This window comes from Protopterus annectens, chromosome 2.part1, assembly GCF_019279795.1.
Source record: "Protopterus annectens isolate FY-2018-M chromosome 2.part1, PAN1.0, whole genome shotgun sequence".
NCBI classification, from domain to species: Eukaryota; Metazoa; Chordata; order Ceratodontiformes; family Protopteridae; genus Protopterus; species Protopterus annectens.
Genome location: NC_056729.1, coordinates 1,887,081,745 through 1,887,099,179, shown reverse-complemented (window position 1 = coordinate 1,887,099,179; position 17,435 = coordinate 1,887,081,745). Strand labels below are relative to the sequence as shown.

The 17,435-nt window shown below is 35.3% G+C and overlaps 1 protein-coding gene across 3 annotated transcripts in view; it reads left to right on the top strand.

The window, feature by feature from the left end:
- LOC122794684 (lipopolysaccharide-induced tumor necrosis factor-alpha factor homolog) overlaps positions 1–17,435 on the top strand; it is a 260,987-nt gene that overhangs the window by 133,312 nt on the left and 110,240 nt on the right. For all 3 annotated transcript variants that reach the window (XM_044063311.1, XM_044063310.1, XM_044063312.1), the window contains exon 2: positions 16,447–16,872. In XM_044063311.1, the coding sequence (XP_043919246.1) occupies positions 16,452–16,872 (421 nt within the window). In that variant the 5' untranslated portion in view covers positions 16,447–16,451. The remainder of the gene's footprint in view (positions 1–16,446; positions 16,873–17,435) is intronic.

Genomic DNA, 17,435 nt, shown 5'->3' with positions numbered 1-17,435 from the left:
ACCCATAAATTATTCATTTGCTACTACCATAAAGATTAAAACCTGTAATGTAAAAATGCTATGAAAATCTATAACAATCTATTTATAACAACTTATCCCTTTCTAGATTCAAATGTTAGTAATTAAATAGATGTAAATAAAATATAGAGAGAAACAATTCACTCAATCAATTAAAATTCATGAAATAATGAAATTATACAACTAAGTAGACAACCACACATATCTTAATCTTTGTATGTATAAAACATATATCTCATGTTTTGCATATTTACATATTGATCTGCTTTTTCTTTTTTCGCTTTTTTCACCTCTCTTCTCTCTCTTCCTATTCCTTTTTTCACTCTCATTACATAGATTTTATAATATGCGATTGATACTACAGCAAGAATATGTATTTGTGTAAGGTAATTCCAAATACCTAATGGGTAGTTACTTAACTATAGTATATATAATCAATGCATCTGCTGTACTACCAGTGTCAAACAAAAGGATAGAATTCAAGTACAATCTTACAGGCAGCCCAAGAATTTGATATTTTAAATAATAAATATAGTTCCCAAACATAGTTTACAAAAAATATGGAAATGGCTGATGCTCTACTAAATTCTATATTTATTTTGGCAACTTACTGTTTACGTTACCATAGATTTAACATCTTTGAGATTTGCCTGAGCTTCATCCCTTCATTTTGGTAATTCACGTTGAAGATTGTCTGAAGAAGGAGCTTACATTATGATAAATAAGTGTTCCTGCTTAATACAGATATTGTAATGCACTTAAAAATTCTGTTTAGTTAAACCAAACACTAATTTAATATTTGTTTCCAGTTGTAAAAAATACAAAATAATGTTATGCATATTATTCCTTCTAACATCCAGTAATTTTCTTGTTCACTGCAACTGCATCATCTACTGGCTGAAAGCAGTGACGTTGATGACAAGAATTATGTTAAAGCTCGTGACTATGCCTGATATGACCTTTGAAAAGTAGATTACCCTCTTCTCTATTGGTTATTGATAGCTCCTTAGAAAACATAGTACTGAAGAAAAAATATGTATAATGTGATGTCTTTCCTTGTGACTATCTGATCTAGTAAAATAATATCAAAATATTTTTAACTCATAAAAGTTAAAAGTCAGGCATGTAAACAGAGGTAAAACAGATCTTAATAAAAGTTTAATTAATCCCTCCTACTCTAGTAAAGTAACCATTATTAACCAGAGTCTGATGAAACTTATACATAATGTGTGTGTGTGTGGGAGGAGGGGGCTCATATTGATGCCTGCAGGTACATATCCACCTGTCTGCATTTTGTACATATACATATATAATCAAAGCAAATGCTTTAATTACAAACACTTTGACCATGCCATAATCAAACACAATGCACTATACATTCTAAAGTTGACAGTTTACAGGAAACATGGTCATAAGGACAAATAAAACAATGTTATACTTGTGATATCTAACCAAAAAAAAAAAAAGATGCACAAACTCTTAAATGATTTCTACACAGTTTGATATACACAGCAACAGTCTAGAAGATGTTTATATGCTGTCCATACATGAGAAGTAAAGACTTTCTAGGTATATACTAAAACATGAACCTAAGGTTTCAGCCACATAGCTCAGTGACATATGGACACTAGAACAGTTACTAAAAAAGGCATTCATATAACATGCGCGTTATCTTTTTTCCCCATTTATATGTAATGGAATGTAAACTCCATGTAATGTAATGTAATGCAGTTAATAATTAAAATGTACATACCACTTCTTTTAACTGATGCTCCTAAAAAATTAAATAATACAAAAAAATGCTTTGTCCTTTCCCAATTATCATTGTAACATTCTATCTGTTGCACGTAGGTTCAAATGTTACGTATGACTTCCTGTATCCTCAGTTTTCAGTGAAGCATTGGTATGAAGCTCTACAGAACTAAAAGGGAGCTTGCAACCTCTTCAGCAATTCTGAAGCAAGCTCCAATGTACAGTAGAGCAGGAAAGCATCCAAGCTATTATATGAATTTGGAAAAAGCTCAAGACTATTTCAGATTAACTGCAGTTAATGAAAATAAGATTATTTAGCCACACTCTAATAAACCACAATTATCACAACCACCAATACTACCCCACAACAATCATTATCGGTAGAGGAAAATAAAACAATAAAACACACATATAAAAGAGAGCATTTGGGAGACACACACACACACACACACACACACACACACACACACACACACACACACACACTTATATTCCTAACAAGCACCAACATACAACGTCCAAATGCATCATTCATCCACACAAACATATGTGTTTAGCAATCAAGAAACAAGTTACTGTTTTTAAAAAAAATTTAGCTAAATCATATTGGTACAACTACCCATGTCTAACTAGAATTGCAAAGAAGCTGCCAGATATATAAACAATGTCACTATTTCTTGTAAAAGAAAGAAAAAAGCAAAGAAAAATAATTACCTTATTGCATGTTTCTCTCAAAGAAAGCTGAAAAACACAACATTTAAACCACTGTACATAATATAAAAAAATTGTTATACTTCTTTACTTTTCTTTAAACTTTATATTTTTTTCTTTAATAAACCAACTATTCTTTGTTGCTTGTCTTTTTAAGATTGTTGTAGATCAGTCCATATCCTCTGTTTCAGTTAATAGATTTTTCTTTTGTACAAAGTCAAGGGTTTCATCAAGAGAGTTAAATACTTTGTCACCTTCATAGAGAAATATTTTAATTATGACAGGAAATAAAATTTGTGCTTTGATGTTTTATTTTTTTAAGATATTTTATTAAAGGAACACAGCCCTTTCTCCTGGAGATCAATGAAGATGTGTAATCATTGTCAAAATGAATGTTCTTTCCATTTATTTTTATAGGAGGATTTGACTAGGCTGTTTATAGTACCAAGTCTTTGTCCTGGGTAGAAAGAAATCTAACTATTATGGACCTGGGTGTGGATGAGTTATTTACTGATGAGTTTTTTTTATAGAGATCTATGAGCTCTTTCAATCCCAAATGAAAGAGATTCGGGCAGGTTTAAAGTCTTTGGTAACCAGTTATTTAAGAATTGTATCATGCTATTCCCTTCCTCTTTTTCAGGCATTCCATTTGGATCTGCTTTGCAAGTCACTTATTTTATCTAAGAGCATGGTATTTTGTTTTATAAGAAATTCAGTTGACTTTCATTCTCTGTCAGTCTGCCTTCCATATCACTCACAGCTTCTTCTCCAGAAGAAATGTGATCTGAATGTTTCTTAATTACCTCATTAAGCAAGTCCAGTTGTTTATTACTGTTCTCTTTCATGTTATTTATTTTACTTTCCAGCTTGTCCATGTTCACTGAAAGATCAGGATGTTTGTAATGACAGATGTGTCAGATTGTAAAAGAACTTCTGACAGGATTAATATTAAAAATACACTTGAAAACAGTTTTTTCCTGGATTTCAGCAAAAAAAAACTAATACCTAGTCACTAGAAATAGTTATAGACTTATTATTTAATTATAAATCTGAAATTTCCTATCAGAACAACTGAAAAGAGGCAGAGAAAATTTTTTAAGCTTCTAACTGCTGGGAATCTTAGCCATGCCCCCGTTACTCTAATTATTTGATATTATTCCAATAGTAAGTTTTATATATATGAAAAAAAGCTATATTTTTATACTTTGCTTATAACATAGCATGTTTTCATGGGTGCTTTTGCATGTCAAGTATATATCAGTAGTACACTACTAGATCATTTTAAGAACCAAGAATGTAACTTAATATGCCTCTTTAGTGTCATTTACTGCATCTTGTATTACATTTTAAAGTGCATTACTCAACCCTGCTAGATATCAGAAACGGTGCCACCTAACATAAGTCTCAGCATAATAATGATTAACTTTTAATAAAATGAATAGTTTAACCCTTTAAACTTTAAATGAAATGAATGGCTTTAATTTCACATATAGCTTAAAGAATCAATCTCTAACATTTTTAAAAGGGAACTAGTAGCCATTTGAAGTAGGGAAAGAAAGAAAGAAAGAAAGAAAGAAAGAAAGAAAGAAAGAAAGAAAGAAAGAATTGATTTACCTTGTAAAAAGTAATATTCAGCACTTGTTCATAAGTATTCAAGCTCTTATTTAAATTAATAAGAATTCATAACCATCAAATATATTGATTTTTTATTTGTTCTTCAGTTTTTTTTACTGTTTTTGTCTTTTATTTCCTAACCCTCTGGTTACATTTCTCTTCAAAGAGGTTGATAGATTCCCATCCATTTCTTCTGTTTTTTCCCATAGGATTTTATTTTTTTGTATAAAGTCCATTGTATCTTCCAAGGTGTTAAAAATCTTCTTTCCTTCTGGAAGGTGAATCCTTATTTTTTGTGGAAACAAGATTTGTGCTTTAATGTTGCTTTTTTTTAAGCTTTTGACAAGTGACACACATGCTTTTCTCTTTGACATCATTGTCAAAGCTTGTCGTATTTTCTTTCATTTTAACTGCATAATTAGTCCATGCAGCTTTTAAAACTAAATCCTTATCTTTTTTTAAGATGAGTTGGAAAGTCATCTATGTGCCCTTTTGATGCCAATGGAAAAAGCTTCCGGCAGGTTCAAAGTTTTACACAGCCAGGTATTAAGGAATTGAATCATGTTGTCTCCATAATCTTTTTCAGGAATCCTGTAAATTCTGATGTTGTCTTCTAGTGCTGTTTTCTAAGACTTTATTTTGTTTCCTGGAATAAGTTGCTTTGTTTGAGAAGAAATTCGGTATTCTTCATATTTTCAAGTAATCCTCCATCAAAACCAGACATTGCTTCTTCAATACTCCATATTTGTGATGATTGTTTAAGAGATTCACTCAGCACCTCAACTTGCCTTTTTATATTCCTCTTTAAAATTGTCAATTTTCCTTTCTAATTTATCAATGTTTACAGATAACTCAGCGATGTTACTTTATATAGCCTGTATGTCTATTTTCATTGTACTATCCTGTATGGCGGGCTCAGAGTGGCTAATTCTGTAACAACTAGCTCTTTCTAGTTTTCTTGACGGAAAAAGCAATTAAAAAGAGTTTCAAACATCTTATTTTTTATAGTAAATCTTTCCACAGATGTTTTATTATAAATCCATCAAGTTTTGAAATGTTCTATTTGAGTTCTTTAGGAAAAATCCTGAAAGAGAGGTTAAATTGAAGCAGAGCTAAAATAAAAAAGTGCTGTTAAATACTCGCCATCTTGGGCCATGCCCCTCCATTTTAGTTTTTTTACACATGCTATGTATTACACACTGTTAGAAATAGCATTTCAGTTCCTAACATTTTGGTAGAAATTCTGAAAGTATTTTGACTTTTATGTTTTGTGCATACTGAACAGGTAAACTACATGGTTGATGTGATAGTCAAACTTTCATTTCTCAGTAAAATTTAACAGGATTAGTTAAATACACTAATATGTTTTTTTTTCAGCAAAAGTCAAGTTAAAACCCAGTATAGCCCTTTATGACAGTATATTATATGGAAATAGTTTAAAATCTTTTCTTTTTAAAGGCAGTTGAGGATATCCTTGACTTAAAAAATAACTTTTCTAGCATAAAGCTTTAGCCTCTGACTGTGTGTTAAATCACGGCTTCAGAAGGGTAGCACTAAAATACATGTTTCCGTTCAGTTCACTGTGTTACAAGTATTAGCTGTTCAGTAGCTATAATCATTTTATAAGCATAACTCAAGAACCCATCAATGTAACAACCTGCCTGAGTTCCAACAAAAGAAGGTGAACATTTTACGAAGAATATGGTCGAAGATGTTAAGTACTGAAAACTTGGATTTATTTATTTGTTGAAATGGGAGTATGATTGTCTTGCATATGGCATTCTGGATATCTAATCCAAATAATTTTAAAAATAACCACCTGGTGTGGCTCAGGCAGAAAACAATATGGTTTTCCAGTTGGATGTACAGGAAATCTCATTTAATCAAAGGACTCACTTCTTATCAAAAACGCAACAGCATTTTCCCTCCTTCTCAGAAATGCACCTCTGTCAAACTACAAATCCTGAGCTTTGGATAAGCTAAGCTAGGCTAACCATACACCAAGTGATGGTTACCATATAAAAGCATGGAGCATTTTGTCTTTGGAACATTCTGTTCAACTTTCAGATGCAAAAGCCATGAATATGCAATATGGTGGCTCTGTCATTCCCAGACATAGCAGTGCTGAGCAACAGTTAAAGTAACGCCATTCCATCTGCACGCATTAGTTACCAAACTCAATGCTGAAAGCCTTATACTCTCTTTTTCTCTTATTAGTACCCCCACTAACACACACAGAGACAAACAAACATGAAGACTCACACTTAGCTAAACACATGGATGCACCATGGACATAACGGCATTCTTTTAACCTACATCCCTGGGTTCTTGGCCTATGCTACATACACCTGCAGGAAGGACAACGTTTCTCATACATCTCCTTCTCTGTTCACAGACACTGTTGTTAAAGGAAGCTAAGTAAGCACCATCATCACTGAAACTATAAATACCACTGTAACTGGAACTATAAATACCATTGTAACTGTAATTATATGCACCATTGTAACTAGAACTATAAGCACCGACATAACTGGAACTGTAAGTACCACTGTAACTAGAACTATAAGCACCACCGTAACTGGAACTCTAAGTACCACTGTAACTGGAACAATAAGCACCATCATAGCTAACTGGAACTATAAGTACCATTGTAACTGTAACTACTATCATAACTGCAACTATTAGCACCACTGTAACTGCAATTATAAGTACCACTGTAAGTGGAACTGTAAGTACCATAACTGTAACTACAAGTACCTTCATAACTTGAACTATAAGTACCATTGTAACTGGAATTACCATCATAACTGCAACTATATGCACCATTGTAACTAGAACTATAAGCACCGTCATAACTGGAACTGTAAGTACCTCTGTAACTGGAACTATAAGCACCACAGTAACTGGAACTATAAGTATCTCTAACTAGAATGATAAGCACCACCGTAACTGGAACTGTAAGTACCACTGTAACTAGAACTATAAGCACCACCGTAACTGGAACTCTAAGTACCACTGTAACTGGAACAATAAGCACCATCATAACTAACTGGAACTATAAGTACCATTGTAACTGTAACTACTATCATAACTGCAACTATTAGCACCACTGTAACTGCAATTATAAGTACCACTGTAAGTGGAACTGTAAGTACCATAACAGTAACTACACGTACCTTCATAACTTGAACTATAAGTACCATTGTAACTGGAACTACCATCATAACTGCAACTATATGCACCATTGTAACTAGAACTATAAAAACCGTCATAACTGGAACTGTAAGTACCTCTGTAACTGGAACTATAAGCACCACAGTAACTGGAACTATAAGAATCTCTAACTAGAATGATAAGCACCACCGTAACTGGAACTGTAAGTACCTCTGTAACTGAAACTATAAGTATCTCTGTAACTAGAAAGATAAGCACCACCATAACTGGAACTATAAGTATCTCTGTAACTAGAACAATAAGAACCACCATAACTGGAACTATAAGTATCTCTGTAACTAGAACAATAAGCACCACCATAACTGGAACTATAAGTATCTCTGTAACTAGAAAGATAAGCACCACCGTAACTGGAACTATAAGTATCTCTGTAACTAGAACAATAAACACCACCATAACTGGAACTATAAGTATCTCTGTAACTAGAAAGATAAGCACCACCGTAACTGGAACTATAAGTATCTCTGTAACTAGAACGATAAGCACCACCGTAACTGAAACTATAAGTATCTCTGTAACTAGAATGATAAGCACCACCGTAACTGGAACTATAAGTATCTCTGTAACTAGAATGATAAGCACCACCGTAACTGGAACTATAAATATCTCTGTAACTAGAACGATAAGCACCACCATAACTGGAACTATAAGTATCTCTGTAACTAGAACAATAAGCACCACCGTAACTGGAACTATAAGTATCTCTGTAACTAGAACAATAAGCACCACCGTAACTGGAACTATAAGTATCTCTGTAACTAGAACGATAAGCACCACCATAACTGGAACTATAAGTATCTCTGTAACTAGAACGATAAGCACCACCATAACTGGAACTATAAGTATCTCTGTAACTAGAACAATAAGCACCACCGTAACTGGAACTATAAGTATCTCTGTAACTAGAATGATAAGCACCACCATAACTGGAACTATAAGTATCTCTGTAACTAGAACGATAAGCACCACCATAACTGGAACTATAAGTATCTCTGTAACTAGAACGATAAGCACCACCATAACTGGAACTATAAGTATCTCTGTAACTAGAATGATAAGCACCACCATAACTGGAACTATAAGTATCTCTGTAAATAGAACGATAAGCACCACCATAACTGGAACTATAAGTATCTCTGTAACTAGAACGATAAGCACCACCATAACTGGAACTATAAGTATCTCTGTAACTAGAACGATAAGCACCACCATAACTGGAACTATAAGTATCTCTGTAAATAGAACGATAAGCACCACCATAACTGGAACTATAAGTATCTCTGTAACTAAAATGATAAGCACCACCGTAACTGGAACTATAAGTATCTCTGTAACTAGAATGATAAGCACCACCGTAACTGGAACTGTAAGTATCTCTGTAACTAGAACGATAAGCACCACCGTAACTGGAACTGTAAGTATCTCTGTAACTAGAACGATAAGCACCACCATAACTGGAACTATAAGTATCTCTGTAACTAGAATGATAAGCACCACCATAACTGGAACTATAAGTATCTCTGTAACTAGAACGATAAACACCATTGTAACTGGAACTATAATACCATTGTTACTGGAACTATTACTAAACTGCAGTAATCAGTTACTGGCAGTGTGTTTAACTCTTACGAATGGTATGACTAGGGAATGCATTTTAACATTTAAACCATGCTACAAGGGAGCACACACATGTCAAGACATTTTAACTCACTGTGCAGCACTGCCTGGTCCAGCATCAGAGGGCCGGATCACTGAAAACAGATCACAGTGTATGACAGATAATAAACTTTATTTATTGGTTGATTTATTTAATTAATTAATTTATTTATTTATTGCATGTTGTTTACTGGGATGGTCCGACTGGGCACTCAGTCCTATTTTCAGTGGAAGCCTGGAGAGAAAGGCTCTATTATAGTTACAAAATTTATAAAGAATTTACTGAGAAAAAAGAATCGGTTTCTTAACAGAAGAAACAGGGATTTAGAACCAGCCAATGGGTAATACAATCAAAACAGAGGTTAATACAATTTTAGTGGTATACAATAGTAAAATGGTTGCATTTACATATACATCAATATACACATTTAATTTACAAAGGAGCAATGGAAAGCAGTATACAGTTATAGATATAGGTAGAATTTATTTATATTTGCAGAATAATGTAGGAGAGCTGGAAAGTTAGGGTTGGTCTTAGCCTAGAGATCTGAGAGAGAGAGAGAGAGAGAGAGACAGTCAGTCAGGGTGTGAACAAGAACAGACCCAGGAGGAGTTTGAGTACCATTTGAGGTTGTGCTTAAAGCTAGATGCACAGCTGTCCTGTTTTAGTGGGATAGGCAGGGAGTTCCACTGTCCAGTGATATAGGATAAGTCCAGTAGGCCACCAGCTGTACTATGGGATTTGGAAGTTATTAGTAGGCTCTTATTACTTGGTCAAAGGCAACATGGTGGGGAGTAGTGCTTGAGGATATTGTGCAGAGAAGAGTGTGTGTGTGGTTTGTAAATTATTTGAAGCTGAGTGAATGTAAGGTGATCAATCAGTTCTAGTCAGTTGAGTTTCTTTAATGGTGCACATGGCAGTATGCAGTAGCTGCAGATTTAGCTAATTTATTAAACCATGTCTCTAATTTATTTAGTAGGATAGCTTGAATGTTAGTTAATATGGGTGATGCATAGAGAAGGCAGGCGGGAAAGGTAGGATGATGCTCAGAGTTTTCTTGAGAAGTCAGTGAATTAAGGTTTATTTCAGCAGAGGAAACCCGCATTTTGATAAATTTTCTTGATGGCCTGGGAGATATGTAGTTCAAATTTTAGGTTATTCTCTATTCTGACTTCTAGTATTTTGGTATTTATTACAGTTTTTATGACAGTGTTGTCTTCTGAAGTAATATTAAAGGTTATACAGGTTGTTGAAAGAGATCTGCATATGGAAAGCATAATTTTGGGGGTTTTAGTATTTAGGATTAGCTGATGAGCATTTCTATGGAACTGAAGGAGTATGAAACCAATATGATCCCAAAACGAATAGGCAGAAGTAACCACAACAAAATAATATTATAGGTCTTTTCAAGAACAATTTCTAATAGAAGCAAGGGGATGTACAAATGTGGTACATGTTCACCATATAGGTACATTTTAGAAGGACCTTTTGTGAATTTAAAACATTTAGACAGAACATTGCTCATACCTGGAGTGTTCACCTGTAAAACTGAGGGAATTGTATACATTCGTGTGTGTTCAAGTTGTGATCATTTCTACATAAGAATGTCTACAAGAAGTTTAGAAAAGCATCTTAAGGAAACGATGTATTCTATTAGGGTCTATATTAGCACATCGAATCTTCTAAATATCAAACGCTTTAAAGAGCAAAAATGCAGGACCACAAAGTGCTTTTTTTGAGATCACAGTACAGTGAAGATCGGAATATTTGCCCTTTCCTCACTGTAGTGAGATCTCAGAGTTGGAATATATATTTAGCGGGGTGTGTGGGGGGCACAGCCCCCCACAATAAAGATTTTGAGGCCCTGCATTTTCGCTCTTTAGAGCGTTCGATATTTAGAACATTCAATGTTCTAATATAGACTCTTCTATGAAAACCATTGATAGAAATGCTTTCTATAAACACACTTTGGTTTGTAAGGAAAGTAAGAGATTCTTATTTTCTGTTTTAGAACAAGTGCCTAAAGATCTCAGAGGTGGTAACTACAGGAATTTAGTCGAACAAAGGGAAGCACTTTGGCAACTGAAACTAAGGGCAGACAAATTGCAAGGTGTCAATGATTCCATCAATATAATTTTTTTTTAAACAAAAAGAGTCTGAAAGTTAATAAAACAGTGCGTTAACATCATTTATTATTGTTTTGTGCACATTCTGTGAAGTTTTTTTTATTTTTTTTATTTTTTTATTTTTTTTTAGATATTTTATTAATTATTGAATGTAATTGATTAACAAATTAAAGGAATGTTTCTGTTGGTGCACTTAGATTTCAAAGAGATTTGATGCAGTTTCACAATTTGTCTGATGAAGTCTGTTGCAGATGAAAGCAAAGATTAAACATTTTTAATGGTAATCCAATGTTATTCTGGTGTTTTTGCAAGTCTTGGTGAAATTATTTATTATTTTTTGGTGTGAAACTGAAGGAGTCTTGAGTCGTTTTTTTGAAGGAGTGGAAGGGTTGAGGCTGTGTAAATGATGGTGGCATCATCAGCATATTGTACTAAGGTGGCAGTTTTGCTGGCTTTGTGCATTTATGAAAATATTGAAAAGTACTGGGCCCAGAATTGACCCTTGTGATACACCAATGGAAACAGGCAGGAAGGTAGCTAGGTCCAGATTCCATTTTACTGTCTGTTGGAGAGATAGCTACAGAACCAAGTGAGAGTTGAATGAGACAGTGATAGGGAAGATAATTCATAGAATCATAGCAGGTTACTGGGCTATTGGCCCTGAGGCCGTTATAAGACTAGCCAAGAGTTTAGCCCATGTTTAGACAAGTCAGTACCCAAAGCCCCTGTCCAGCAGGGACGCAGGTGGAATCCCAGGGGGTTCATTGATTAGGAGTTGGTGGAATACAGTCAAATGCTTTTGACAGATCCAGGAAAGGGAGGAGATAAGGTTACCATTATTTCTGTTGGTATTTCTGGTTTCTGAGAAACTGAGCAGAGCTGTTGTTGTGTTGTGATGTGTTTGAAAGCAATGTTGTGTGGGGGAGAGTAGTTTGCTGTTTATCAGATGGACTAGGGGTTGGGACTGTATGTATCATTCTAAGATTTTTGACAGAGGAGAGAGAATTGCAACAGGATGATAGTCTGAGAGGTGTGTGGCTGATCCACCTTTGTGAAGTGGTATAATATGTCATTTTTTCTTCTAGATCATGGGTACATAGTTTTCTGTGATATATCTATTTATGAGTATTAAGATGGGGTATACCAGGACATCTGCAGCTAACTTAAGGTACTTGTTGGGAGTTTTCAGTAGCCGCTACAGTTGTTTTTCAGTTTTTGAAGGTCATTTTTGATAACTGAGGTAGGTGTTTGATGGGAAAAAAAAGAGAGGGGTATTGTGAGTACTGTAAGTGGGGACAGAGAGATGGCAGGGTGGATTAAATACTAAGTAGAGAGAGGCCAGACTGATTAAAGTGTTTGTTGAACTGGGTGGCTATGAAGTCTGTGTCATTGTGTTAAAGATAGGGTATTGTTTTGACTGGGATGTAGTCAGCTTTTTGTGGTTGTCCAAAATTGCTTGGGATTGCGGTGATTTTTGCCTTGAAGTGATTGAAAGAATGTAATTTTGTCTAGCTTGATCTGTTGTTTACATTGATTTCTAATGTGTCTAAAAATGTGGCACTTTTGTCGTGTTCTGTCTTTATACCATCTCTTCCAAGCTTTGTCTGCATGTAGCATGAACTGTTTGGTTTCTTTGTTGAGCCATGAAGCAGGATTATTTTTTTTGTTCTAATGGGAGTGAACTAATTTAGTATGTTAAAGAATGTTTTGCTGAAATGGTTAACAACATCTTCTAGTGGCAGTTTTCTTAGAGTATTCCAGTTGTATTAGGAGAGGTAGTTTATAAACACATCTTTGTTAAAACAGGAGAGTCTCTGTACATATTTTAATGCTGTATGGCTGGGGGCGTGATTAGTTTGCCTTGTAATAAATGTGGGAAGATGGTCACTGATGTCTGTGACACAGCTAAAGGTGCTTATGTTTGAGGGTGAAGCGTAATGATCCATTCTAGTAAGGAATACCTGTTGTTGTGTTTGTCGACTCTAGTGGGTGAGGTGATTACTTGAGTGAAACTGAATAGGTTAATAGAAAGGATAGGGGAGTCACTGTTTACAAGTAAATAATCTATATTTATGTAGAAAACCATTGAAGGAGGTCTTTGTGAATGGGAAAGCTGTTGCCCAGGGTAATATATAAGGCAGCTATGCAAATAGCTTTGTGCCTGTTCAGGTACAGGAGGGCAATAGATATTTCTGTGTTCAGATAGTTGGAGTGACTCACTGGGCATCTGGTGATGTTTAGTGTGTTTTTAAAAAGTATTTCCACCCCTCCAGCTTTTTTGTGTACTCTTGTCATTTCTTATTATATTGTATCCTGAGAGAAGGATTTCATCTTTACTGTTTAGTTTTAGTGATGTTTCAGTGACGAGTAGAATGCTTTGGTTCTGTGCAATACATGCATGGTTATCTGCAATTTTGTTGTAGAGGGTTCTGAGATTTATATGCATTAATACTAGGTTGTGTTTAGACTTAGTGGGTTCTGTGTTTTTCATGGTGGGTGCTATGGCTTATATGGGGTTTGGTTGGTTTGAAGGGATGGTCCAAGGTTTGGGTGGATGTCTCCATTGAGTGGAAGAGTGGGGATGTCTCCGTTGAGTGGAAGAATGTATGTGTGGTGAAAGAAATTGTAACATTTTTTTAATTTATTTCTTAGGTCTGCTACTGATATATAGGTCTAGTAGTTGTCTTTGGTGTAGCTGTAATTGAAGAGGGCCCAAGTTCTGAAGGGGCAGACAATGTGTATAATTTTCCATTTGATAGCTAGGTGTTCGTTGACTAGGAATGTAGAGTTGGGGAAATAGAGTGATGGGGGAGGGCAGTGCGGTCTGTAATTCTATTTACCAGAAAATTAAAAATGTTACAAGAGATAGACCAGGGCAAAATTATGAGGTGAAATCGGGGACATCCTGCAAATCATAGAGAGAGAGATTAGAGGTATGCTTTATTGGCAAATTTTATGCCTTTTCACAAATAGAGGTAGGGTTACCACCTGTCCCTCTTTATGCAGTTGTGTCCTACAGGGAAAAAAACTAAAAACTGGCACATTTCCCAAGATTTTAGGGCAAAAAAATATTTCCTAGCTTTTGCATAAAACAGTTATTTGTATCTGAAGCACCTAAATGTTATATGAAATACCATAAGCAACTCCAGTGCTACAACAGTGAGCTTTTATTTGTGCAAAAAAGTGAAGTCCTCCACTTTGCACTCGCCATGGGTATGTTTTGTCCTGCAAAATCTCACATTTCCAAAAAAAGTTCCACTTTGGGCATTTGAAAAGGTAGCAACCCTAAACAGAAGTCAAAATGTTTAGATAGACACATCAGTGATCAGTAACAAAGTGATACAATAGACACATTCATTGATTTGCTATCACATGCCAAACCTTGAACTTTGAAAAGGCTTATAAGGTATAAGATTGGGTGCTGCTGAAAGGTACTACTGCAGCATAAATGCATCTCAGCTAAGTACTGTAAGCATATGAACAAATTATTTCACTAAATACATTTCAGCTAAGTACTGTAAGCATATGAACAAATTATTTCACACCAACTTCTTTTTACGCTTCTCTTGTTTTCTTTTCCTTGCAGATGCCATTCCATGATTTCTGGGATGGCATAGCAACAGAAAGCTTGCAAATGATTGGACAAGAACACCGACCTCCTGTATAGAGCTCCTCAGGCTGCAGCTGCTTAATTAGTTAGTTAGTTAGTTAGTTAGTTTAGTTTTTTATGTAAAGAAACAGTGTTTCTTTACTTAAAATAAATAGATGTATTAACATCTCACAGCTGTGGCACTTGTTCCTACTCCAGCATTGACCATGCACCCCCCCCCCCGAGGTGGCCACCCTAATCACCTGTATTATAATCCACCACTGGTTTTAGTGGAAGTTGTCCATTCCCTGTATTGCAAATTATAGCTTTATCTCAACTACATAGGTAGCTTCCAGTGATATCTTATATTAATAATATATAGAGAAACTGGGGAAAATAGAGTGAGGGAGAGGAGAGGGGAGTGTGGTCTGTAATTCTATTTACTAGAAAATTATGAAGTGGAGAACAACCTTCTAGACAAACTCATTTATACATTTCCCTTGGTACAGTCTGGCTTTGAATGCCATAGTGAACTCTTCTCTACTCCTCACTTCAAGGTTTTATTGATTCTGCCTTACAGGAAGTCCTGATAGTTCCATTACAATGACTGAAGAACTTGTACTACTGAGTATTTATTTATTTGACATTTGTTGACTGGGATAGTCCGACTAAGCTTGCGCCCTTTTTCACTGGAGGCTCGGGGGGGGGGGTGGTGGACACAGTGCAGTTATACAAATAAACATTCATATGATTGTAACAAATACAAAAAACACAATAAAAGTTTATACAATAAAAAGTGTAATCAGATGTTCATTATGTTACAAGTAGGAGATTCCAGTAACGAGGCATTTTAACTAACTAGCAAGTACTGAGGTAACAACACTAGTGGCAGAAAATGCATAAGAATCGTCATTGGTAGCCTATTATGAAATTCCTAGCAGTTTGACATGTTACTGTGAGAGTGCTGGGTAGCAATGATAAGGTAGTAGAAAGAAGGCTACAAGCAGCAGAATTACAAGAAGCTAGGAATAGGAGGGGTATGGGGAACAGTAGTTGATAAACATTGTAAAAGACAGGAGGTGAGTTTAGAAAGCGTAGTTGGAGGAAACGAAGAAGTGGGAAGGAAAGTGAGGAAGGAGAAGTCAATGGAGGAGAGAGGGAAGGTTTCAGGCAGGATGATTACGGTGACAGGTCCAGGTACAGTATAGGTAATTTCAGAGAGTTTTCTTCAATTCATTAGCATGGGTAATATTTCTGATGGTCGTGGGGAGTTTATTCCATGACAGAGAGTGGGAAAGTAGCTGTATAGGGTTTGTCCACTAGATTGTTTAGGTTTGTGAATCTGTAAGAGACATTGGTCTATTTGAACAAAATGAACCCCAAACTCCATTCCAGGATTTCTATTCATGGTTCCATCAAAAGAGGTCTCTTAATGAGTTTGGAAAACTACTTCACTGATACTGATGAAATACTTTTAAATATTTGCAAAAATTGTAACTGTTATTTGATTTGCCTGAAAATTATTTATACTATGATGTGACCTTACAAAACTACAACTGTTATATATTTACATGACACAAGGTTGTTTTCAGAGTCAGTATGACTGGGTGTAAATAAAATTATTATTTTTATAATAAAGGCTCAGCCTTAAATCATCACTATGTTTAGGAAGAATGCACATAATGCTGATTTTTGACAGTTCTTGCTTAAATCTGTATTAAATTCCATTTTTGTTTTCATTTAAGGTAACATGGATAATCCTCCACCTTATACTCCGTACCCTTCAGCACCACCAAATTATGAACTAGGACCTGGAAATGCATCATATCTTCCCTATCCACTGAACCCTGGCATTGTGTCAAATCCATCCTATCCACCAAATCCGGGCATTCCACCAAATCCTTCCTATCCACCACCACCAAACTATACACCAGATCCTCCCTGCCAGCTAAATCCAGTCTATCCACCAGCTTCTGCCACTCAGCCAGGTGCTGCTTATCCACCCAACCCTAACTATACAGCAAGTCCTCCATATCCACAGAATCCCATCCTTGTACCAAATCCTGCTAACCAGTTCAGTGCTGGGCCATCTTCTGCACCTCTACCAGCTGTAAATATTAACATCAACCAAAATCAAAATCAAGCAAACACAGGACCAAAACGGACCACAGGTAAGTTTTGTATGTCATTTACTGCTTCATACTACTGCCTGATGCTCATGATAAAAATCAATGTCTACGTGATAAGACAGTTCATTTCCATTGTTTATAGTTTGAATGCACTGAACATCTTTTTCAGTTTTTCTGTTCCTACCAGGTAAATGGAACATATCAAGTCTGTTTGTTTGCTGTACATATATCTGATCTAATATAGTGTTTGGCAATCATTGCTTCTAATAGTGATCCATGTTGAATGTTCATAACTAATAAATAAAAAGCCCATATGGACACCACTTCATAATGATAATTCTGTATGCTTTGTTAGTTCATTTCCTTGTATTTGTAATGTCAATGCATTAGAAATCGTGTGGAATCAGCAGACAATTCTAAGCTATTCAAAAAATGTGGTTGTGTTATGCAGCACTTAGTACTTTATATGGTAAATGTTAATACGTTTGTTGACATCAACTTCCCTGTCCAGATTTTCATGTTCTCAACAGCTAATAGCAGTCACTCCAGACTGTTAACTTCATGTCTATCCTGCCTTCTACTTTTTGTTTAGTCTAATGCAAGGT